The sequence below is a fragment of the Acanthaster planci genome, linkage group LG01 (assembly GCF_054643075.1).
Source record: "Acanthaster planci isolate LZ-2023a linkage group LG01, COTS_SCS, whole genome shotgun sequence".
In the NCBI taxonomy this organism is placed as follows: Eukaryota; Metazoa; Echinodermata; class Asteroidea; order Valvatida; family Acanthasteridae; genus Acanthaster; species Acanthaster planci.
Window position 1 is genome coordinate 26,367,668 of NC_141777.1, and position 26,620 is coordinate 26,394,287.

Below are 26,620 nucleotides of genomic sequence, written 5' to 3' on the forward strand. Positions count from 1 at the left end.
TTAAATTAGCTTTTTTGGGGGTGGGAATTGTACTTGGGGAGAGAGTTCTCACATACGCACGTGTTCGCTTTGGTACGTATATAAAACTGTCACGAACGTAGGTGAAAAGTTATCGCGTGAAAATTAATGGTTCCATAATCCCCAATGCTTCCTCTACTCAAAAGAATTACGTCATGTTTATTCATTCGTTTCAAAAGCAATTTGTCCTACGAATTTGTAGGTGGTGCGATTAAGTTGCATGTCTTGGGAAGACCAACACTGGACTGATAGTAAAAAAAATGTTTCCAAAAGGCAGTGTACACACTACATGAGTGTACCAAAAAGTTGTTTTAGAGACATCCTCGTCCACTCAAGGCGCGAATCCGAGGGGGTAGGGGTCGGACCCCCCGCCGCTCAAAAAAGGAAAGAAACAGAGAGGAGAAAAAAGGTTCTTAAAAAATTAGCGGAATAATAAAAAAATAACCAAACTAAGTGCACCAATGTCATCGTAATCATCATCATTCGGCTTGTCTGCACACAAAAAAAGAGACATTAAAAAAAATCTCCGGCCTAACCCCAACCTGGAAAAATCCTGGATCCGCCCCTGATCCCCATTTCAAAACCAGGCGAGCTCATTCAGTTTGAAAGTATGAACCACTTGATGGAGTTGTTTCACTTCACGTGATTAAGTTCAAGGATTAGCGAATATAATGAATGACGAAACCTTGATTCTTCGGCTATTTGAAGAATTCCCGCCAATGTGTTGGACTGCAGTGTGCCCACTCGTTTGTATTGCGCCATTGGTTTTTGTACTGTGCTCTGTAAAACTATCACCATCGGTCTTAAGTTGGTGGAATTGTTAGCTTTGCAGACGTCGCTTAGGACATGATTCCTAGAAAGGCGAGCCCTTTGACAAGTTCTTGGTGCGGGTTGCCCGTTTTTTGCAATGTTGGAGAGTGACCAAAATCAAGTCCCAGAACATGATCTACGCATCTCGGACTTCATCTGTGTCGACGAGGCTCCGGACGGGATTTGCTCTGCTACTGTGGCTCCCTGTTGTGCGTTGTGAGGGTTAGACTAAGAGCTTTTTCTTCACCCCCATGGGCTTGCTCTGTGATAAATCTCATGGGGGGACAGAGAGACGAGACGATGATATTTTTGGCTTCAAGAGAGGTTTTGACTTGCTAAGATATTTTCTCGAAAAATGATCATCAGCTACCTGCCAAGTCTTGCTTGTGTTTGTGGTCTTTACCATTGTAACGGTAGTGTGAGCATTTTTGAGTGGTTTATCTTTTCTGTTTGTAGGAAACTTTGTAGGATATTTTAGGAAATAGTGAGTCATTATTTCGGGCAAGTAATATTGCATTTTACTACTTTGGACTCTCTGGGGATGAGTGTTGTGGTTTCACTTCAGTAATTCTTCAAAGATCTCAATCAATGCTCTTCAGTAGGAGAGGTTGTTAATTTCATGTTTATATTGAGCCCCTTTAAAATAATGGTTTGGGTTCCATATACGGACATCAATTAGCTTCCCTTGCAGTGGTTTTTAAGCCATCAGAAAGTAACAACATGCCCAAAAAAGGCAAATTTAGCAGTGAAAATATTGAAACATATGCTTAGAATTAGCACCCATAATTTTTCAGACTGGGCTTATATAGGGTTTGGGCATAGGGTTTCAAGTGATATGTCCAAATATGGAACCCTTACCTTGTGGGGTTTGTAAAGCCGTCCAGTTCTGGAAGTAGGCAACACTTTGGATCACCACACAAAGAAGTCAGTTTGTCTTTAAAAATATCATCAGCAAACAACTGCAATTCGTTTTATTGGGCCAAATTTTGTTCCAAAACAGCATTGCAATGTGAAATCTAAGTCCTAAAACCTGTGTACCATTTTCATATTCAGTATCTCTTCCTCAAGGTTGCCCTGAAAATATCACCACCAGTACTGATGCTGGGGAAGCATATGCCACTGTGGAGTGGTATCCCCCAGTCGCACAGAATGGAACTACCATGACAGCCCTTGCCTCAGCCACAGGCCACAAACCAGGAGACAGGTTTGGCATTGGCACTACACGCATTGTGTATGTACTGTACAATGAGACTCTTCAAGGGGCTGGCAACTGTACGTTCTTCATTCATGTTCAAGGTAATGATGACATACAAGATTTTTTTTGTTGTATGTAGTTTCCATGTGGCGTTGTCCTGCAGGATGAATGGTACACATGATTGACACAAAACACAGATGGCTCACGTGACCCAAGGATGACACATGACAGGTGGATGATGGTACATGCAGCCAGTGGGTGGCACATATGTTACCCGTGGATGTTACGCACAATATGTGGATGGCGCACTAACTCATGGACGGCATACGGGACTCATGGACAGCACACATGACCAGTGGATGGCATATATGACCCATGGATGACACACCTGACCCATGGACAGCACACACAACCTGTGGACAGTACACGACTTATCGATGGCACACATAACCCATAGATGGCACACATAGCTCGTGAACAGCAAACATGACCCATGGATGGCACGCATGACCCATGGACTGCACACACGACTCATGGACAGCACACATGACTCATGGATGGCACACATGACCCATGGACAGCACACATGACTCATGGATGGCACACATGACTCATGGATGGGACATGTGACTCGTGGACGGCACACATGACCTGTGGACGGCATACAGGACTCATGGACGGTACACATGACCCGTGGACAGAACAGATGACTCATGGATGGCACACATGACCCATGGACAGCACACGTGACCCATGAATGGCATACAGGACTTATGGACAGCACACATGTCTCATAGATGGCACACATGACCAATTGGCAGCACACATGACCCATGGACAGCACACATGTCTCATAGATGGCACACATGACCAATTGGCAGCACACATGACCCATGGACGGCACACAGGACTCATGGATGGCACAACGGATGGCACATATAACCCATGGATGACAAACATGACCCATGGACAGCACACACCTCATGGATGGGACACATCACCCATGGACGGCACACATGACTTATGGATGGGACATATGACCCATGGATGGCACACATGACCCATGGATTGCACATTTGACCCATGAACGGCACACGACTCGTGGAGTGGACACATGAAGGTTGCACTATCTCTAGCTATCTCTAGCTATGACTGCTTTTGTTTTCCTGCCTATTTTTATATGTATTAAGAAAGTAGAGTTGATAGTGTATCATTATCATAGTTGTAGTCGAGACCACTTAAGACCTTCACAAGACCACGCAAGACCAACACAAGACCGCCAGTCTGAATTCAAGTCACAAGCTATTCAATTGAACTGCAACAATAGCATTCCTTTGTCATTGTTCAACCTGTTACTTGTGACTGGTTTTGTGCATGGTCTTGTGTCTAGTCATGTGATGGTCTCGACTACATCACTGCCCTCATAATGTTGATTATTATTACTATACACTCTGACCAAAAAATAACTTTAAAACTGATGTAGTGAACATCTGCATTTTATAATCAGACATAATTTATAAGAAAGGAATTAGTTTTGGTTCTGATGCCTTATAAACTTCTTTGAAATTCTGGATGTTTCCTTATGTAGACAATGAAGTACCTGTGTTTCTTAGCTGTCCACCAAATATCACCATCAACCTCACATCTGCAAGGACAGACGCTGTGGCTGCATGGCAACCCCCTATTGCATCAGACAACTCAGGATTCTACAGCCTCACATCAGATCATGACCTCGGAGACTTCCTTCCAGTAGGAGAAACCTCAGTGCACTACACTGCCACCGATGCATCTAAGAATGTTGCAACTTGTGAATTTGCCGTTAGCATACAAGGTAACCATGAAAGTGAGATGTTGATTGTTTATGGGCACTTTAGCATCATGTCCTTTCCCATGTACATTTTATCAATAAACAAGTGAATGATAATAGATGAATTTTTCAGAATATTCACACTTTGTGAATGCTGCATGATAATATACTGTAACCAATATCCGGATTGCATTATATCAGATATCAAGCAAGACAAAATTTTTAAATTCAAGTCAGTGCTTCTACAAAAAAAAAAATTCAAACAAGTTCCGAAGCTGTATTTTGTTGTCTCCTTAATCTTATTCTCAACACAAGACAGAAAGCGATACAGCATCATTTTGCTACATGTGTCTTGTGAACATACAGGGAATCTTTCACCCAGTCAGAGACTTCCTTCTTTGACATGAGTGTGGTCATTTTCCTTTCAAAAAAAGATCTGACGCCTCTTGAGTTCAGCAACTGCCCAAAAGATGTCACTCACATCTTGCAGAGTGGCCAATCAGGAGACAGAGTGACATGGCAAGAGCCAATCATCTCGCTGGAAGGCAGGGATGTCTCCATATCAGCCACTCACAGGCCTGGGGAGTGGTTTGACATGGGCCACACTGGTGTTAGCTATACAGCTGTAGATAACCAGGGAAACTCTGGATATTGCAACTTCATTGTCATTGTCACTGGTAGGCCTGTCTTTCATACATTGCAAGTTGTAGAATACCACACATTTTAATATTTTGACCAGTTGACAGGTTTTGTTTGCATTATATTGAAAAGAGTCTCTGGAATGGACTGGTTCCTTTGTGTCCTTTTTATGCATTGAAAACATTGTGTTGGTGCAAGGCGTCTTTTAAGTAAAAGCTTGCCCCGAATCACAAGGTATAGCAACAGTGTCTTCAGTATGGAGAATTCAAATTGTTCTGTTAACGTGAACTTAAAGAACTCAGTGTGCCAGATTTTATTCAAATTTAACTTGCAAAAGGCTTATAGGTTTGATGACTCTCTACGCCTGTACGTCAGTTGGTCATTTTTTGGTTGGTTTTATCATTTGTTAATATGTTAAGTCAGAACTGTTTCATCATTTATCTTGTTAAGTATGTATGTAAGGTATTTAGTGTGTGAAGTACTTCTTTCCCCCATAATTGGCCGTGGGTGACAGTGAAGGGAGTTTCAACCCCACCTATGCACTCGACACTGGCTTCAGGTAATTTACAGTAGTTGTTATATCCTCTCTTTTGTTCTTCTGCCAGGATTTCCATACAACCACTTCACTCGCACTGTAGCATCTTTTCTTCCTGGCAGTAATGACCGCATCTTACTGCACTCCAGCCCTGAGGAGTGCCTGACTGCCTGTATCGTGGAAGAGGCATTCATCTGTCGTTCTGTCGATATCAGTAATGAGGGCAAGTGCATGCTGAGTCGTCGTTCAGCTGCAGATCTGTGGGAGATGATAGCTGCCAATAAAGAGTTCACTCACTATGAGAGACTGATGGGTAAGACAGCAGCTGCTGTGTAATATTTGCTTACGGACCAAGAACAACTCACTTCATCCAAACATGGAATGCGGTATGGATTGTCGAGCTGAATAGTTACGCAGTTTTTCTCATATCTTTTGACAGTAATTTGTTACCTCTAATTACAGGGAACACAAGACCTGTTTTGATTGGCTGCCCACAAAACATGACCCGGCCAACGGAAGCCGGTCAAGCCTATGCCATTGTCAGCTGGTCGGAACCAACAATGAGTGACAGTGAACCAGTTCAAATCATAGCCACACACTTACCAGACTCAAGGTTCTACGTCGGAGAGACACAAGTAGTGTACGAGGCTACGGATGATACAGGGGGAATTCTGAGCTGTGGTTTCTTTATAACCATCAAGGGTTTGCTCACTTCACTTTCTTAAAGCTATCCTAACAGTCCCAAATCCTCCAATTCCAATATGATTTTTACATGCACCCTAGGGGGTTAAGGTTAATGCAAGTCCATCAGAAGTCATCTAGTCCAACACAAAGTCACAAGCTCTTGAAATGAACTGTAACAAAGTATATGCAGCTACTTGTAACTGAATTTGTGACAAAATGTGTAATGGATTCAACTACAGTCCTGGTACAGTGATCACATGTTAAGATTAATCAGTACAGAGGGTGAAAGTTCTGTTATATAAGCAGCCGTTGGCAACATGGCATGTTAGCCGTCAAAATAAGGTAAGGCTATGAGGCTAGGGCTCCCTTGATGACAGCCAGAAAAGATTCTTGAAAGCTTCTTGAGCCAATGAGGCAAATACAGGTGCATTGTCTTTGCCAGTTTGTTCAGGATTGGTCATAATGTGTTCACTTTCAGACCGAGAGGCACCAGTCATACGAGATTGTCCACAGACCATCACCAAGCTTACCAGTGTCCAGGAAACTGTCAAAGCATGGTGGGTGGAACCAAAGGCAACGGACAACTTGGGAGCCCCACAACTAAACGGTACTCACAAACCAGGAGACTGGTTCCCACCCGGTTCTACTAATGTAACCTACAGTGCTCAAGATCAAGCAGGGAACCAGGCAGAATGTTCTTTTCCTGTGACAATAAAGGATATTCCCGGTAAGGTTCTGTTAAAATTGCATTCTGCTGTTAAGGATTGACAACACACCAGCAAGGGCCTGTGCCTATATCAGCAAGATCTTCCCTGCAATTTCTAAACATTCTGGACTTTCTTTTGACTCCATTTAGTAGGAGGTTTTTACTTAAGGAAGTTTCATAATCAGTTTTAAACAGGATGATTGAGAATGCAAATTTCGTATGACATTACACAAAATTTCGCGCTGAAAATTTGGAAAAATTGAACACATTTCAGCTTGTGAATGTTTCGTGACATACAAAAGTCGAATTTTTTCTCTTGCAAAGTGATAAATGTTAGTACTATTGCCCTCAGCCAGTTGAAGCCAAAAGACAGTTCATCATTTAAAGAAATTAGATGGAAAATTGTCACCACTCTCTTTTCCCAAAGTGAATTAAACATGAATTCTTTGGTACCACTCTATATTGATATCCGTTTTTCTTTTCTGTTTTCCTCAGGCGCAAATTATATTTCCTTTCACTTGGTACTTGACAACATCACGTACGTCAGTGATCTTCATAACAACAGCTCAGAGGAGTTTCAGAAGTTGGCCTCCACAGTTGAGAAAGATGTGAAAATTGGCTTTTTCTCACTTGTCTCTTCGAGATAAAACTTTACTGATCTTTACTGTGCAAGTGGGGGCACTCTTTCTATCCGGCATTTCCTAATAACTTGACTAATGTCTCCCCATTGAAGTGTTTCATTCATGGCTCAAAAATATGATGATTTTTTCCCAAAACAAGACACCCCTTTGAAAAAACAAAGGAATAAAAACAGTATACCAGCTGTCTCCGTACTTGACTATTCACTGCCTTGATATATTCAGTTGTTTTTCACTGTATAAACCCATTCAAACCAACATGGCACAGGCAGAAGAAGATGGGATCTAAAAAAGCACCAGAATTACACTTACACATGTAGCATTATTGAAATATACATTTTATAATTAAGATACAAATTTATCACTAAGTGAAAATCTAATCTACAATTTACCAAATGCTCCAGTAACATTTGGCAAAACTTAAAGCTGAGCTTGATTCAATTCCACAACAGCTTAAAACTGTTTCTTCCAAAACACTGTAGACCTTTAAAAATATTTGGGACCAGAATCTTTGTAGTGTCAGAAGTGAAATCCTGTGATTTCATATTTTGCAGGTATTAAAGGCATTCCGTGATGATATCACTGTACTGGGTGTTTTTGTTGCTCAGTTCAGGTGAGTTAATTATATGTCCTCATTTTCATCATTTTTAAGTTTTGAACATGGCCTGGCCAAGTATTTCAGTACAAAAGAATAAAGCATGCGTAGGGCAAAGCAGTTTACCTGGGGAGAAAGTATTTTCAAAAGCTGAAAGATAATGTATTGAATTCTTCAAAACTTTTACAATAAATCCCACCTCTGTACCTCTAGTGATTTTTGAGGAAATGTCTTCAGAAGAACTTGTTTTCTAGGATAGTCTTACAGAAGGGCTCGTTAAGCTTTTTTGATTCCTTTGGCAGGTCCGATGGGGATGATGTAATCGCAGATGTCAAGATAGGATTCTCACAGCCTCTTAGCCCTCAGGATCAGCGTGATAAACTGAGTGCAATGTTAGCAGCTACTGTGAACAAAATAATGGAAAATGTGACGCAGGTGAAACTGGAACAAGACAATGGTTTGTACTTCATCCTTTGCAGAGTTAAGCATTCATGTTCTATACATTAAAATATATATCTGGCATTCTTTGGTCAGCACATCACTGCAAGACAATGTTTATTCTTTCAGTCATTTTTTAATGAAAACAATGATCGATGTGAAACAAAACTTATGAAGTTCTTGCTTTATTGTGGTAGTTAATGGTGATACTTTGAAATCTCTTACACCAAAAGAGGCCCCTGGCCAGGCAATCTTGATGGCTTTTTCCAACAAAGTAAGGAGATCTTTTGTAAATTCCAGGCTACTTAGAACTGTTCTAGCAATATTACTGATATGCATTGAGCTTTTTGATACTTTCCCCTTTTATCCAGTTCTCCAACAGATGCACCCCTGTATGAATTTGGAGTTTTCCCCACCAGTTGATATGGGGCCTAGTATGTCCCGTAACGGCAGTGTGCTCATTTATGAGGTTTTGTTGTTTTTTTTGCAGGAAACTTGGCAATTTTAGATGCATGCACCCTTTCACCATGTCCAGTCACTATGAAATGCAGACCAACTGGTCTTCAATGTTCTGCCACATGTACTGATAATCCTGACTACTGCCTGAATGGTGGCAAATGTTGGACGAATGCACAGAACCTTGTTATGTGCGAGTAAGTCCACATTAATCCCAACGGCCCTGAATCCTTCCATTTCAGTATAACTTTGAAGACTACAAACTTTTGATTTTACCACACAGTTATGCAATATTTACATGTATGTCTGACCAGATGCAGTGAAAGGAAAACTTGCACAGAATTTCTGCTTCATTTGTGTTACAGCAGAATGAGATCAACATTTTGAAATATCCCCCGGACACTTTTAGAAACAACTTACAATTATATGCTGCAAAGTTTCCTTCTAACCCCCCCAAAAGGAATTTCAAGGCTTTCCAAACTTAAATTTAATAAACTGTCTCCCAAGAAGAAAACCAAGAAATTTCAAAAATTCTCATCAACACCACTTCTCTCAAGCTATCTTAGTTTGCTAAAAAAATTAAATTACAAAAGAACACTACTGTTATTAGTTCATTAATCCTACTGCTGAACTTTTTAAATGTATGGTTTTACATTGCCAAAGGACACTTGAACATGACGTGTCTCTAAATTTTTTACTCTTCAGCTGCAACAACGAACACCATGTATATGCCTACTCTGGAGACAGATGTGACTTGACCAGAATTGCCTTAACTGGTAAGCTACCATCCTTGATATTCTCGGAATGGTTATGGGATGGAGTTGTAAATGTAAGCCCATATGTACAGGGTGTCCACATAAAAAGTATATTGAGATAAAATTACTGTACTGGCAAAACTACTGTATGTATGGAAAAGAGAAATGTATGTCTAGAGCAGAATGCCCTCTTTGCAGTGGTATACAGCTTGTGGTGTTATTGCCACAGATGAGTGAACAAACTAGACCAATGTTAAAGGTACTGAAATCGGCACTGCGACAAATTTGCATATTTGATTAACAAGGCTCAACCATGCAAGTGTGCAGAATACCGAATGCCTTGGCTTTAAGAGCACATTCTTGAAAGTAAGGAATGTACCTAAATCAATCTAATTTGCTTTTTTTTTCACAACTGACCTCATAAGTTTTATGTGATATGCCCTCCACATGGCCACCTTTCCTGTCAAGGCACATCTGACATTTTTATGTAATTTTTATCTCGGTATACTTTTTTGTGGACACCCTGTATAGCGAAGATTCCCACTTTTTGAACTTGACAGTACATATGCACATTCTCTCCATATCGATTCGGTAAGTATCAACTCCAGGCTTGAAAACACTCATCCTGATTGCCATATTCAATATTGAGACCGAAAGGGCATACCCTGCATGTGGAGATGACCAAATTGTAACGGAATGAGCACAATGCTCAACTATCTAAGGAATTAGGTGAAATACACCAATCAGCTTTTATGCAAGGTGCCCAATGGCAAATCACATACAAATACCATTCATTGATGCTGTGCATTTTCCCCAGTACCACTGGACATAACATGCACGGAGATTCCTGACCTCTCTCTGTTTCTAACATTGCTGATTGCAATGGTACAGGTAAGCAGCTGATTGTCATTAGTGTTGGAGGTGTGTGGTTTGCCATGATGCTGGGTGTGCTGGCCATTTGTGTAATTGCACACAGGTGCAAGAGACATGCAAAGAGAGAGAAAGGGTGAGTTATAGGCCATATCACTCACAAGTAAGCTCTGCCACGTGTATGTCATGTTCCTTGAATCTATTTCCATCCTCTTCTCAGATTTAAATGCACAAATCATAACCATGCACTTGAGTTTCACTTGGCAAATCTAGGCATAAACAAATGCACATAATGGAGCTGAACGACACAGCATCTGTTCAGTTTGGTTGCATTTACAATTTGCAACACTGTTTGCACTTGTTTTCCAATTCAGAAAGAGAAAGTTTGTAGTGAAACCATATTGGTGATGATGTCTTGTATAGACGAGCCTTGTGATGACATCCAGCACATACTAAGTGAACTGGATATGCAGAATGTGTTCAGGGCTTTCAAAACCACTGGTGACCCATAAAAGAGATTCTTGGACAGCGTCTATAGCCATCTTCCACTAATCAACCTTGCAGACTGTCAAAGTTCTGTTTTTAAAATGGGTGTGCAAGCCAAGGCCCTAATAGAACACATTTTATCTCTAACCATACCAATTAAGTCCTTATTCATTGACACCTGGGTTCATCTATGGTCTAGGGCTACATGTATCTTCACTGTTGCATTCAGCATGTTCTTTAGTAGCCTCCTTATCTTGTTATGAATGTGCATGCCACTATTAATTGCTGCTTACCAGCATTCTTGTTTGCAGGGCTTGCCAAAAGCTCAAAACCTGATGAGACCTTTTCCTTCTGTTCCAGTGCTGAGGCCAACTATCTTATGCACGTACTTCAAGGCAGATCAGCAGAATCACCTGCAGGCATGACAAGCGAGGATCTAGGCTACACCTCCCAAGGAGAAGGAGAGATGAGTTTGCCTGATAGCGATGTGCAGGTGGGGATCGACTCAGCAGGCAGCCAGGAGGAGCCGGCCCCCCACCTGGCAGAGGGGACGCTTGGAGTCAGGGAAGGCCCTGATGGCTTTGCTGGCCCCTACGAGAGGAGCACCAGCCCCCGCGGGAGCTGCGCTGGCCCCCGTGACAGCAGCGTTTGCCCTCAAGACAGCTTAATCGGTCCTCATGACATCAGCGCTGGCCGTCAAGATGGCTACACGCTCAAAGAGCACTCCCACAGCGGCAGCAGAACCTCATGTTCCTCGTGTACATCTTGTACCTCATCCCCTTGCTGTGCCTCCCAGTCCCTGAATTCCCACTCTTCTTGTTCTTGCTCTTGCGACAGCGGAACGGAAGTCGTCGAGTTCCCCGGCACAAGCAATTCCACTGAGATGCACAGAGAGGGGGCTTCAGCCTCTGTCGCCAGACCCCTGTTGATTACAGTCCAAGCTGATGTTGAAAGAATCCCCTTTGCGCCGTCTGACGTTGCCCATTCCTACGACGGAGAGATTCCAGACCCACTTATTGACAGTGAGATGCCCGAAGATGAACAAATTGACTTTGTCAATTCACATCCACAGGCCAGCCCCAAAGATCCACAGGAAACAACCCCACTGTTGTCCCACTACTGGGACGGATATACATGTACGCCCAATCCTGCTTTTGAATTTGACCAATCATTTGACACCACTCCCCTTATCGAAACACGGCCAGAATTAATCAAGTCAGCCTCCGAACGAGCCTCTTTCTCATCTGGACGTACCCATTCCTACGATGGGACAATACCAGATCCTGTTTTAGATTTTGATGAGAGACAGTCCAATGATGAGAAACTGTCCAATGAGACAATGCCAACTTCTGACAAGACCCCCATGGAATCTGCAATCAACAGTGAAAGATCCACCTGCCAAGTTTTGTGTAGTCTCCCATCTACCAATGAAGGCAGAAGTGACGTCGTGATGACTGAGGAACACTTTGTCTGAGATAGTCATCAGAGCCGTGTTTCTATGTTAAATGTAGAAATTTGAACTCAACTCAAACATGGAAGATGCAAGTACATGCAGAGACCGACCACCACTGCTATGGTTAAGTCACTTTCCCAATTTACAAGTGCAAGGTATAGACTACATGTAGTAGAAGTCAAAGTGATGACTAGATACTATGGAGTCATGTGTGGGAATATGACTACTTAGAAGTTGGTGTGAAAGAATTATTCTAATGTCAACTGAGAAATTGTGTTTCCCTGTTCTTTCTGCAAAAACCCGGACGCATTCAGCATATCTTTGTCAAATCTTGTACTTCCCACCCCAAATCAGAAGTCCCAGTACTTAGAGCATAATGTTCACTTAGTTTTTCAGGCCGAATTGTCACTGCAAGTACCATGTTGCATTTCAGCGTACACATATGGCTGTACCTGTGTGGCCGGGAAAGGACGTCAACCATAGCACTGTGAGTGACACGGGTAAGACGCCATGGATATAGCATTGTCAACGTTAATCCTTTTCCAACATTCCTGCAAGTATTGCGTTTCTGTTTTTTCAACAGTCCCAGTGCTGCATGCAGAGTTTTTTTTTGTTACGCACATATACCCTGCCTCTGGGTTTTACACTGACTGCCTCTGCACAATACATGATATTAAAATCTGTGCATGTACACATACATTTATAACTCCCATGGAGTGTGTTGGGCAAGAATGGATGGGTAGGTCTTTCCCACATGAAGGGGCAATTTGTTAGAAAGGTCGGGACCAAGTCGTGGGAACAAATATTTGTCCCCGTAACAATTTTGGCCCCAATAACATTCGTATTTCAACTTGAGCCTCGTCCTCATAACCCAGTACAGTGTAATATGTATGTACAAACTGGCAAAGTATACAGAAATGGGTTTGTAAATGACGACAGAGTAGCTTTACACAATAAAATTGAAAATTTAATTATTCTTCTTGGAAGTTCCATATGAAGTGGTTGGAAGAAGTAGTCTATAAAAAGTTAAATACAAATCCAAGTATCTACCGGTATATATTCTCTCTTATTGTCTGTTACTCTTTGAGTTGCTTAATTATTTACAGCATGTTATTGTTTGTTCATATAAAAAAGTACATTTAATTTGTGTTCAGTATTAAAGTATGGCAAAATTCTAATTTTCCAGTTAGATTCTGTTCTGATTTAAAAAAGAATTATAAGTGGAATGCACAATCATGAACTACATGTAAAGAAATGAATGTGGTGGAAAGCTGTGTACATGTACTTGATGCAGATGCACAACAGACGCTCATAAATACGTGTACCTGGTGCAGGTTAGCCATTCCCATTGGTTGAGAGTCCATCATGTGTCCAGTCTTTAATAGTTGATAAAGCATCAATTGGCCAATCTTAAAGTAGTAATTGCAGGAGATTTTGGTTTTTGCTATTTGAGAGATACAAGACAACACTGCCACTTTGCTCACAGCCTGACAAAGATGGTGGATCACAGGAAATGTGTGGGGGGTTGCACATGTGACAACAGTGCAAATGTGCACAAAGAACGCTCTCAACAAAATCCTGTTATGAAGATCAAATTCCCAGATCAACTCAGTTCTGTTGTTTTTCTTTATTAAGTACTTTTATGATTACCTTTCCACTGTCTGCACAAGGTTCATGGATATGTCATTTGGCAAACCCTAGCAACGAAAGTTGACTTTTAATGAACCAGGGTCCAATTTAGGGGCACTGCTAAGCATACCATTTACACCAACAGAGGTTCTGCACATTTCATGGAGATATGGTAAGCAGTAAGCATAGCAAAAGGCATGCTTACCTCACAGGAAATATTTTCTTAACTTAGTGAAGTAACAGTAGAAATTTCTATGTGTGCACAAATGTTGGCACAACCACGCCAAGCACCCCGTATGGTTAACAGAATTTTGGGCAATAGTAAGCTCAAATTTTCTGCTGTTTAGCAGCCCCATGAATTGGGCCCAAGACTCCATTTATCTGAACAATGAACTAATTTAGTTTTAATCTGCTTCTTTCCACAAGCTGCCAGGAGGCATAAAGAAATGAGGATTGGGGTTAAATACGATTAAAATCTCCAATATCCTTTATTCCAACACAATTTAATCTTGACAATTTCTGACCGTCATACCACTTAAAGAGCATAAAAGCATTTTGGTTTGTTATATTTCGGGCACTTTGTTGTCACATAATGGCTGTGGTAATCAATAATTTGACCAGAAAATTGTATCAACGATGAATACAAACACCGTTTGGGGGAAAATATGGCCATTTCACAATAGTGCGCCACCAAGAGTTTGCAACGCACTGGACAATCACAATGCTCGAAATTTGTTTGACCCAATGCGCGTTTGGACAGGGTCGACAAATTTTGCGCGTTATGATCGGCCAACGCGTTGCAAGCTCTTGGTGGCGCACTATTGTGAATCGCCCATATTGCCCCCAAAAGACTCCTACACTGAATTTTGTATGTAAATTTACTGCATAGATCCAAGTGTAATTTGATAAACTGCCAGAAACTTCATGGAGATAAAACAGAGCACGTGTAATTATAGGGTTTCAGGAAACTATTGCTCTTAGAAGACAGGCAAGCTTCAGAGTGTATAAACTAAGTTCGGGCAGCATATTCATGAACAGCTTGATTTAATGTTTGTTGGTTGACCGCTTGACCACTAGGAACATCCAACTGGACGTACAACTGATTATACATGCAGCTGGTAGTTACCGATAAGCAACTTACAACATGGCAGCATCCATGTACATTATTCAAGTTCATGTTTGGATTTCTGGGCTGCAGTCTTTCCTTTTTAAAAAGAAACATTCGTTTCTGTATTACTGAAAATTACTAATGTTAATTTTACAAAACTTTTCCATTGTCTCCGGCTTTGTCGGCCATCTAGCTATTTTTGCAGCCGTTCAATAATCAATATCCCAAACTTTTTCTATGTGTTCGTGCAAAACCCTGATGAGGTGGTGGAGGGTTTCCGAGAACACTGTTCTTGAGTCATATTCCCACAGTTCAAGGGCAAGAACAAGGAACACACATCAAGAACAGGCCACTCGAACTTGACCCCAAATTTCAGGACATGTTTTCATACCCAGCCATAAGTTTTAACTACTCGTAGTGGACAGTTTTCCTTGTATTGTATCACAAAATGCTACTTAATATCAACTTTTTTTTACACAGTGCCACATGAATTTTGCTTTAGAAAATTATACATGGCAGTCTGCCATACAGTTTGACGTGCACCTGTCATCTGACTGGTGGTTGCATTCTTTATCCCAATGCATGGTGCAGCTGCACTGCAAAACGGAATGTTCCATTCTGTTCCTCCTCCTACTGCAGTGCAGGGATTTATTCAAGCAGTGATGTAGAGACTTGCCCTAGGATATACTCAGGCACTGTATAAAACAATATTCCTGTCACCTCAAAAAACTATTCAACTGCACCAACAAACATCTGTTTGTACCAGTCTATTTAATGTAAAACTGATCACTGTTAACAGTTTTGATATTGAGAATAATGCTTCACATAAGTACCCTGATGAACTCTACGTGGAAACTGCAGCAAGTGCGACTTGCAGTTGGGTTCATGTATTTCAACAAAGTATGCTAAAAATGAAGTCATGTCAAAGGTCATTCAAAAGACATCAATGTGCACGTGTAAGGTTGACCCTAGTAATACAGCCATTCACATCGGCTGCTGAGTTCTTGAATGACCTTGCCTTTTGGAAATACTGAACTAGCTCATTGAAGACCCAGTGATTTTCACATTCAATGAAAATTGGATACACTATCCAAATTTGTTCGCTATACCTAGGATGTCGTAGTTCAGGTCACCATATGTGTTCCACCCATGGGATTCCAGGAATGTCTCTAGAAAATATTGAAATCTATATGCTTACTCCTGCATTACAAGAAAAGAATTCTTAGAAAAATATAGTGGCCTCTTCAAGACAGGCATAGTGACATGTAGCACTAAACAGTGAATTGTTCCTTTAGTGGAACCCCTTGACTATCACAAAAGGCTGGATTCAGTTCTAACAGAGAAGCACAAACAAGAGTTTAAACTCTGAAGGCAATTCAACTGACCCAAACTCCCTTGGCAGATTTCTTCCAACAAACCTTTTGGAATTCTCAAAATCCCTAGAAGTGATGGAACCCATTGACAGATTCTCGGTTTTTTTTATACTAAACCGTTCAGGGCACAATCATTGCTGGATTCTATCTTCCTCAATCATAAAAAATTGTCCAGTACCTCCTGGTAGATTTCAAATTAACTGGAGGGGTTAGCATCCAGTTCCTCACCAGAGCATCTGCAACCAACATGCAAGGAACAATCGCCTTAACCCTAACCCCCCAAGGGTTGCTGGCCCTAACCTTCCCCATTCACACAAAATTAAACACCCATATGGGACAGTGTGCACAGAGGCTGTTGGACTTAGTTTTTCTGAGGTATGCCAAACCCAATGCAAAAGCCAGCTGTTATGGGCCCACCAGACCTATCCCCACAGAATTAAATACTTTACTACTGTTTAATGCTGTGTGGTTGGGGAAGGTTGGGGTTAAAGTCTGAGTACTCCAGGTCCATCTCCACCGCATTATGACTTTGTTTCCTCCTGGGGACTGTCTAGTAATGCTGACCTGATGCCCAACTTCTGCAGCTCCTCCACTAAGTCACCGTTCTGATGCATCTGGAGCATGATGTCACAGCCGCCGACAAACTCTCCGTTGAAGAAAATCTGAGGGATGGTCGGCCAGTCGGTATAATCCTTTACACCTGGAGACAGGTGGGGAAAAAAATTGGAGCAGTGAATTGGCCACGTGACGCCCTCTGCAAAAAGGAGTCACAATTGGAATCTTCAATTCCAAAAGAACCCTACAGCGGACACATTAGACACTTTCAGGACTATTTTGGGGGTGACATCAGAGAATTTTGATACCAGATAGGAGCTACTTTGAGTGAAATCAAGTAATGGTGCACAAGGCTTGAAAGCTTCTAGGACTCTACTAGTACTATTACCCACTATGTCCAAATGTTAAAAGCGATTCGTAGTGTCCAGTTTACTCAGACTACGTGTATGTACAAGTAAGTGATATTTCATACATCCCTGAACATGCTGAACTTTTTTAAAAAAACACCCATGTCAACATCAAAAAGATAAAAAAAGGAAACAATTACGCCTATAACAAGTCTGGAGTTCATCACGCCCACCACACTCCCGCAAAATATGGCAGGAACCTGTAGTCAGGGAGGCTCATTAATTTTTCAACCATCTTTTTCTGTTTTCTTTTTGAAATGATATTGGAAAGGATGTCATAAGAAACACGATTGTTGGGCACATGCCCCCCCCGCTACGCCACAGTGGTAGTCCATCCCACATGGCCCATCATCGTCATGGGGGTACAAAACATCATCACCTAATAACGTACCTTGCCTGAGGTCATCATCCTCGAGTACATTGTGACTGCTATAATCCTCCACTCCGTGCATCCGGAGTATCTGCACCACAGCATTGCTGAACCCACACATGGGCTGTTCTGGAACTCCCTTCATGAACACGACGACTTTGTCGCTCTTTGCAAGCTTTTCGATGTTTTCCTTGGTGCCAGCATTCGCTGCATAGAATCTCTCCTGGATGAGGAATCTGTAGGTCCGGGGCCGCACCAAAAGCTTTGCGATGCAATTCATTGTGTTGTCAAACGAATAGTTTTAAGAAGATTAATAGCTCTCAAATTAAGCAAGACAGGTCCACCAGTACCAGTAAAGGAGGATTAGATGTTTTTATGCAAGAGCGCAGATGAGCTCGCTACATTTTTAATGCTGTGTGATTTGACTTATGACCTCCAGCCAATAGCATGGTACCACATACTCCAGTTTTACCCGTGCTTCCCCTTCTGTAATACAGTGTCATCTGGTCCGAGGTCCAACCCCATTAACTTTTTACGTGCAATTCGTTCAAAACCGCTTTCGTGCGTGCCGTCGTCGACATGCCACGTACTGAATTGAATTGCCGAGACATCACTAACAAGTGCACGAAGTTAGTAGAAAACCTGGTCAGGCTCGAATCGTTTGAGCAAAGTATAAAGCCTGACAGGGTCAAGGTTAGGGGTGACTGATCTGCAGGTGTTGTACGTAATGGATAAGGAAAGCGTGGAGAAACACCGAAACTTGCGGGTGGCGGTGGAGAAAGGCAGAACCGATATTTTGCGAGCAGTTATCGGTGGCAAAACAAACAAGACAGACGGTGGGTGTGGGCCTCAATTATCTTCTTACATGTCTTAGCACAGGTTACAAGGTTGAATAGTTTCTACCCCTGAACAGTTTTTACCCCTGATATAGGCCTAGGCATATACTGTTATTAATACCATGGTATCTCTCCCAGGTTTTAAACTGGAAAGAGTTCCATGACATAAGGAGAACACTAATTTTCCCTTAAAATGTTACAACAGCCATCACAAAGTGATAACATTGCCCCAAAAGTGAAATTTACCATGGAAAATTCTGAGCATTTACTTCTTACTTAGGCCTATTTTTTTTTTTTAAGTTTCAAAGGTTTGTGCACAGGGGCATCAAGTGTTGTGCATTATACGGAACTCTTTCCCCCAGATCTTAGTGCATGTATCTGTTATTAGGCCTAGCCCCACCTTACCAATTTTCTGCTACAGTATCAGTAAGCGATAGCATGTCCTCAAGAGTCAAATTGAGAAGGGAAAATATTTGAATTAAGAAGTTCCTCGTCATGTGGTAGGATGGCTCTGTATTCTGCTGGTCACCTGTTCATCTTGCCATTCACTGGCTTTTTAGCATGTTGTTTTTTATACCCGTCATCTGATTGTTGTGTCATGTCAAATGTTTTATGTATATATTTTCAATGTATTAATTTTTTTGTCTTGTTTTACAATAGCCAGTGGAAAAGTGTAATAAAATAAAATGAATCAAATATTTTCTGTGAAAACATGGAATTTATTCAAACCTGTCGCATAGTCTGGGTTTAATTGTTTACAGCATGTCAAGTGATGTCTGTGTATGAAACTTTTCCCATTACAAATCATACATGTACTAGGAAGTGAATAATTTTTGACTCTTGGAGTGCTGAAGTGAATGGTAATGCATCCCAATGTGCGAGTCGTGGCAGGAGGTTTATTGCATGCAGTATTTGGGTACAGTAATCAAAATATCAAAACTGAGACACAACAAAAGAATTTTCTAAAGCATGGTTTCTCTTACTACACTCCAAAGTTTTGCAACAGCAGGCACTGAGAGCTCATGAAGAGGATCGAGAGTCTAAGTCTCTGAACTAACTCACAAAATTGTTTCTTAAGTTCCCAATCATTTCATGTCGGTTTCAGGTTGTCAAAACTCTGAATGTACTTTATATAGTCGGGGGAGTCAGTCACTCTCCCGGCCATTCCTTGCGGCTCTCGCTACATGTATGTGTGCCGCACCCGCTTTCAGCATTGCTTCAGCGCTACACATAAAGAAAACTTTGACAGTCTACTAATCCACTGTGTGTTAGTGTTCCTGTTTGATCTTTTATCTTTTTTTGGCATTCAGGATGAATTCTGGAGGGTTTGGGACCGGGTACGTACATGTGTCTTCCTCTCTTTTCAGTTTTGACAAAAACTGTGAGACATGGGCAAAGTAGCTCATGGGTTAAGTGGTAATACATGTAAGCCTCTTGCGAGTTAAATTTGAATAAAATCTGGTACACTGAGTTCTTTAAATTCATGTGAACATATCAATTTAAATTCTCCGTACTAGAGACACTTGCTACATCTCATGATTCAGGGCAAGCGTTTGCCTAGTTACATAAGAAACGTCTTGCACCAAAACTAGAGACTGTTTTCAATGGATAAGAAGGGGACTAAGGAACCAGTCCATTCCAGAGATGGTGGTCGCTATGCAAAAGGTTGCCCCGAATCATAAGGTATAGCAACGCATTGTCTTTAGTCTGGGGAATTCAAATTATTAATTATGTTTATGCGCAATCAGATACATGTACATGTAACTCACAATCAGATTTTATTCATATTTAACTCACAAAAGGGCGAAGTGGTAATTGGGTGAAATGGTACTGTAAATGGGGGTAGTGGATGTGGGCAAAGTGGTAAATGGGTCAAGCGACTGTAAACTGTGGTAACAATAGAGTCTGTAGAGATGATGTCATTTGGGTTATTGCAACCTGGTCCCTAGAACTACCATGTGGACCAGTTCTACTGGCATGGGTTGGGCAGTTGCTGGAAGTTCTATGTGCTACAACATCTACTCTGATCATGCATGGTCCTCAATTGCACATGTGCATTTGTCACACTTTCGTGACTTCTCTGTACTGTCTTTATAGTGATACATTAGTGTCATGGTCTTTGTTGTCATTGTTGCGGAGGAAATATTTATGTATCACTAGGGTTAACTGTCATTACAAGTTTTTATTTCCCAACTGTAGCATTGGTCCCTTTCCAAGCAATCATTGGAATCTACCCGACATTAGTGCTTCAGGGCCAACCCAACTGCAGAAATGCACATTTATCTGCAATTTTGGGTGTTATTTAACTTTTTTCCAGGTGAAACCACGGTTAGAGGTGCTGTGAAATGAGAATTTCATGCAAATATTCATAGCGCTGAACTTTGTTGAAATACCAAACACACACCCTTTTTAGTTTGAAACTTTAGAAAGTGACATTTTTTAAATTTCCGTGGATCTTAATGGGCCCTCGGAGATTTTCTGTAGCCTACAGTACATGTACCAGCTCAGTAGCTCCTACTTTCTGATTAAACATGTACATATAGATCTGTCTCGTTGTATTCTATATTGTTCCTTTTTTTGAGCGACTAACTTTTTTTTTTTAAAGCAGTTCACACTGTTGTTCCTTTGCACAATAGCTTTGTTTACTGTAAAAATTGTAATTGCCCATCATATGGGACACATTCTCCATTCAGATATGGGTCTGTCCACACTAACGGATACATTTGTACATAACCAAAATCATCTCTTTCTTCAACAGTGTTGAGAGTCAAGAAATGAATTTTAACAATTTCACTGATATATGTATAACTGTGGCGATATAGTTTACACAGTTTAATAGGATTTGGTTGTTCATTGTTAAAATAATCAGAATCTTGATAAAAATGTTCAGTCTAACACATTTGGGGTTCTGGTGGGACGTGCACATCACTGTGTCAGCTCATGTTTTTCAGGTAATCTGAAATAACACTCCTGTAGAGAAAAGCAATTCATCTGTTAAAACATGGGTGTCATAGGTATAACATTTGAAAAAAGGGTCAAAATATATGGCTTTTTATTTATTTTAGTTATCTTAAACTGGAATTTAAGGAGAGCTATTTAATTAATAACGTATGTCACCGTGTCTGTCCACAAAGTGACAAACATGAAACAGGCTGATTTTGCCATTCCTGGAACAGATAACCTGATCAAAAGCATATACATGTATCTTCCTGAGAAAAGTTTTTAAAATAATAGTTGACATCATATTTCTGGTGGTTTTTTTCTATCAGATGACAAAACTAAGATTTGATGTTAGGAGTTGCAAATGTCTGTCCACTATTTTGTATCGTTTGTAAGATTTGTAAGATTTGATTTTAGGAATTGCAAATGTCTGTCCACTAACATTTGTCACAACCATTTTTTCCTCTAAATGTAAAGATCTTAGAAGACTTATCTTATGAGTACATATACATTTATTACAAAACCGATTTAAATAAAATAAACAATTCATTAGAAAAAGGTGGTTCATTTTGCTGAAATAAAAGTGACAAGACTCTCTGTCCCTAGGTTATGATATGTGACAACGTTACGTCTGTCCATGTGACAAACGTTACTCATTGAGAAAAACTTACATAGTGTTCATTTAAGTTGAAGTTTAATTCTGTTTTCATGCTATAATTCAAACACCAGAAAAATGTCTGCCCATGTGATATACGTTATATCTTTCCATGTGACAAACGTGATGTCTGTCCAGTGACAAACGTCACATACATGTATTTTTCTGGAAATGAATTTCAATGTTACGTGTATCGACTCTGGAATTGTTTTTATGAAATAATGAAAGTTTCTAAAAGTACATGTAAACTAAAAAGAGTATTTAATATATTGCAGGTAATTTTCAATTGTGTTTTGAATTTAATGTTTAATGTTAAATGTTTTTCACAGTTAAGAAACAAAGTGTATGTCCATGTGACAAACATTATGTACATGTATCTTCAAGAATAAACTTCTGTAATTTCTTAAATACGCTCAATTTATCTTTACCTTCTGTGGCAACAATCAGAAACAGTGAAGACCTATGTAAGCAAAAAAAATTGGCAAAATTTTACAGTTGGAAAAGTTGTATTGAGTGTCACACAAATGTAGCTGTTAGTGTGGACAGACCCAAATGTACATGTACATTTTAAGAGTCCATGCAGTGAATGTTCTTATACTCACTTTTTGTCCAACTTTATACTCCTCTTTGTAGGAAAACCATTAATCTGATATTCCTTTGGGTCAGTTTTATTGAAGAGTGTGTATTAAGTACGAGTATTTAAAATTGTCCATTTTGGATTGCTGTGATGTCATTCAGGGAAGACACCGTTCAGTGTGTACATACATTTTCCTGTTCAAATTCTGATCAAATTGTGAACTCAAAATTACCACACTGAAAGACGTTTAGAAGAGGCGGCTTATTGACTTGCTACCATGGGCTTGTGTGATTTTTAATTACTGCAGAAAAGTACTACACTGTACATGTAGTACTGTAATTTGGAATGCAAGCAAATATAAAAGAAATTCCAGAACTTTTTGTGCACAAATTAATGTAACATTGAGGTTTCCCGCACAGAATGACATCACAGTTTTGCACATTGGTCTGAAAATATAAAAGAGCCCCCCTCCAAAAAAATTGAAAATCAGGTTTGAAAATCATGTTAATTGAGACACAAAGGTGCATTTTGTGTAAGGGCTGTGCATGTGTAAAATGAAATGTATTGTATGGACTTTCTTACTTGTCTGATGTTAAATGCTGTTAGAGTACTGTATGTAGAGATGAATAGCAAATTAAGCAGAAATAAATAACCCATGTTTTTGGTTTGTAAATGTACTTACTAGTTCATGTACCTGTGTATACAGTGAACACTTAGTATGTAAACCTGTGCCCAGGGGGGGTGTTAGGATTCATAATTTGCTTATATTGAATGGGACATCATCAGTTTATGAGAAAATGAGAGTGCAGGTCAAAGTCCAGAGTATTTGCTTATTTGAATGAAAATACCTATTCAATCAGTTGAATGTATGGTATCGGTTGGGCTGGCTTTGGTACTGTACATGTAGCTGAAATGAAGCATGTACATGTACCTTCATTCACATGTGCAAAATTGAATTGGGTATTCCCAACAGTGCACACACATACAGTATTTGATGGTGTGCTGTGTACACATGTACATGTACACTGTATCCTGCTTCACTGACTGCAGTTAACCACTGATCCGTGACAGCAGTCTGCATTGTGACCAGTATTTATGCAGTCCTCTGCCTTCGTGGCGGTTGGGTGTGTCATATCGGTGTTGTAAAATTTCACAAAGTTCTCTGGAGCTGTTCCTCTGTAATTTTCTTGGCACGATGTCTTCTGACAAGGCTATGTATCCCGGGATGGGAAGTAATTCTACCTACCAGTTTCCCACCACATGCACCACACTTGGGCGTGTTGGTGGCTTGAAAGTTGCTCTGGATAAGGACTTTGCCATATCAACCCGGCGACGTAAGATAACATGTTTTATTTTCTTTTGTACTCCCATTTATACTGTGACTGTGAGTGGCTGTACGTGCCCTCCATGGTACCATGTTATTGTGTAATTGTACCATGGCAGGTTGTACCATTATTATTTTTATTACTATTAATCATTCTAGTAATGACACCAAGGATTCCTCAAAAGTGCCCTTAGGCACTGTAGCTCACATGCACGAAGAAATCTGTAGAGAGGAGACAATGAGAAGCAGTTACAGTGTTAGAGGTGGAAGGAAAACCCCAGAGGAATATTCTGGGTAAAACCCACGGAAACAGGGTCTGTAAACGCAATCCACGTGTGAACCAGGCCGGGAATCAAACCCGCACCGCAGAGGTGGAGGGCATGGAAAGAACCACTACATCAACATGACTCTCCATACAGTGCCCACTCTGTTTAAAAGTACCCTTTCTGTCACTGAAAAAAAGAATCTAGCGTGGACAGTTTTAACTGCCGGTACATGTAGGTTCATGTACATGTACTTAATGCACTTGTGTACATGAAAGAGTTCCATATGGATGGACGCCACTTGACATCCTATGCACAAACCCCATGAGACTGGTCTGAAAAATTCTAAGCATCTTTTTCCCTCCTAAATCGAACTCTTTTTGATATGTTTTGGCTTTCTGAGCTCAATTGCAGAATACCCCACCATCCCGCACAATCAACCCTCGTAGCCAGGTACCGCTCAAAGTGTCACACTCTTAACCCTAACCCCCAGGGGTGTATGTAAAATCGTATTGAAATTGGAGGATTTGGGACTGTTAGGGTTAAATTAAGGGATTTTCACCTTGTACCCACGTAAACTAGTCATTGCAGGGGTCGATTTTTTAGAGTGGTGGGGTATTCTTCAATTACTCCGCTTTCTGATAGCCAATACGTCACTGTAGGGAATAATTACTGGCATCTGTATATGGAACTTTTCTTTCTTAGTTACGCATACATGTACATGTATACATGTGTATGCAGAACCTTTAATAGTCTCTTTTACTTGCACTGTAGGAGGATGTTTAAAAGTGTCACCTGCGTCTTAAGCACAAACACCTAGGCACCTCTCATGCCTTTTCTTCATTATATGGTGTCACCAACTGACCCTATTTACCGGTACATATGATGTACATGTAGGCTTCAACCACTCGCTACAACCCTTCCCCCTCCTCCCGGCCAAAAAAGGGAAGAGTTCCCATACCCGTACCATGACATAAAAGTTGTGGAAAAGAATGTCCAACTTCGTAGAGTGCAAGGCATGGTGTCCAACAACTGCTGCAGTCCAAAAAAAGCTGCAAGGGTGTGACCTGTCTCCATTGTGCCAGGAGTGTAACATACGTATTATGCCACAGTGGTCCTTGCAGCCCAGAATGTCAGTGAGATGCTTGTTGCATGCATGTGTACAGCCAAGCACATTTACAGTACATGCAGGCCACCTTGCTAACTTGGGCTTTTTGTGTAGTTCAGCGTTCGTGGTAAACGTCAATTTTACTGCGTTGAGCAAAACGAAAGAAAATCTGCACTTCTGAGTTAATTCTGTTGTATAACTCGGGCACTGTACATATTGAAGTTTTGTTTGTAAAGGGACTCCGCTCTCTAATACAGCAGAACACAGTTACAGTACAACGATCATGACCAGTTCCGCACGGTGTTGGGTATAGAGGCCATTCAGTGTAACTTTTTTCAGCCACCAATACCTCCGGTCCCCACCTCATAAACGGGTCTGCCTAACTTGTTTGTACAATACTGCCAACTTACTTGTGTTTCAAAAAAATTGAATTAGAAAAGCTATATGCCATATTTCACTTTTAGGGTTTGGAAAGTCAAGTAATGAAGTGCAATTTACACCAAGACACCACAACTTGAATGTAATTGTGTCTTCACTGTCGTCATCAGACCAAGGTTTTTTTTTTTTTAACCCTAACACTCCCAAATCTTCCTATTTCAATACGATTTTACATACACCCTTAGGGGTTAAGATACGATTTTACATACACCCTTGGGGTTAGGGTACGATTTTACATACACCCTTGGGTAACCCTAACCCCCTAGGGTGTATGTAAAATCGTATTGAAATTGGAGGATTTGGGAGTGTTAGGGGGGGTGATGTAAGGTTTTTGCATTAGTAAGCACAAAATGTGTTGCATATCATTTGACCATGGAAACATGCATTGTAGTTTACTATTCAGCTGCTCTTTGTTTATACACCTGTTGCCTTTTCTCCACATTTGCTTTCATACATTTAGACATAAACATACATGTACATGCAATTTGTACTCAGATGAAGACAGGTTTTATCAAGTTATCAAAAGCAATTGTTAATGGATTAACTCAGTTTTTCAGCACCAGAAGATCAGTAGAAGCTGTCGAATGCAAAAACCAAGCAAATCTCATGTCACAAAAGATTTGTACCGGTAGCTCCTGGTAAATTCACATGAATTGAAATGTGTTCAACATTGCTGGAGGTAATTTGTAACATGAATATTGATCTGACATTATGGTTTCTCCACCTGCTTGCATTTATGCTAAGTATGAATCAACGAATGTTACTCTATGAGCCTGGAATATTCCAGACTTCATGTGTATATATAGATGTGAGCCTCTTACCATCCCTTCTTTAACCCTAACCCTACATAATACTACAAATTACTACTTGTAGTAAAATGTAGCACTGAGCGCAGTCGCTTGTAAGAGGACATGACTTTATTGTTCTCTGAAGCCATAAAATACAATAGATA

At 40.6% G+C, this 26,620-nt stretch overlaps 3 protein-coding genes across 6 annotated transcripts in view; 2 read left to right on the forward strand and 1 right to left on the reverse strand.

The window, feature by feature from the left end:
- Positions 1 to 478: 478 nt before the first annotated feature.
- On the forward strand, positions 479 to 13,427 carry LOC110975189 (uncharacterized). Of its 3 annotated transcripts, none has more exons than XM_087133117.1 (14): positions 479 to 1,050; positions 1,882 to 2,124; positions 3,612 to 3,854; positions 4,265 to 4,507; positions 5,075 to 5,317; positions 5,467 to 5,706; positions 6,167 to 6,415; positions 6,890 to 7,002; positions 7,587 to 7,645; positions 7,930 to 8,084; positions 8,556 to 8,718; positions 9,227 to 9,297; positions 10,168 to 10,282; positions 10,993 to 13,427. In XM_087133117.1, exons 1-14 carry the CDS (start codon positions 960 to 962, stop codon positions 12,104 to 12,106), a joined length of 3,342 nt encoding a protein of 1,113 aa, XP_086989243.1. In that variant the 5' UTR covers positions 479 to 959; the 3' UTR covers positions 12,107 to 13,427. The 3 variants fall into 3 exon arrangements, with proteins under 3 accessions (XP_086989243.1, XP_086989325.1, XP_086989292.1); XM_087133199.1 differs by having other exon boundaries at positions 6,167 to 6,295; XM_087133166.1 differs by having other exon boundaries at positions 1,897 to 2,124.
- A 756-nt stretch (positions 13,428 to 14,183) lies between these two features.
- Positions 14,184 to 17,981, reverse strand: glrx5 (glutaredoxin 5). The gene is made up of 2 exons (XM_022227386.2): positions 17,549 to 17,981; positions 14,184 to 16,895 (listed from the first exon to the last, which is right to left on the reverse strand). Exons 1-2 carry the CDS (start codon positions 17,805 to 17,807, stop codon positions 16,717 to 16,719), a joined length of 438 nt encoding a protein of 145 aa, XP_022083078.1. The 5' UTR covers positions 17,808 to 17,981; the 3' UTR covers positions 14,184 to 16,716.
- Positions 17,982 to 18,076: 95 nt separating this feature from the next.
- The window catches only part of LOC110975172 (uncharacterized), a 30,761-nt gene continuing 22,217 nt past the window's right edge, over positions 18,077 to 26,620 (forward strand). Inside the window, exon 1 of one of the 2 annotated variants that reach the window (XM_022227385.2) lies at positions 18,077 to 18,363. In XM_022227385.2, coding sequence (XP_022083077.2) covers positions 18,255 to 18,363 — 109 coding nt within the window. In that variant the 5' untranslated portion in view covers positions 18,077 to 18,254. Of the gene's footprint in view, positions 18,364 to 23,443; positions 23,870 to 26,620 lie in introns of those variants that run through there. The other variant, XM_022227384.2, reaches the window with a different exon arrangement.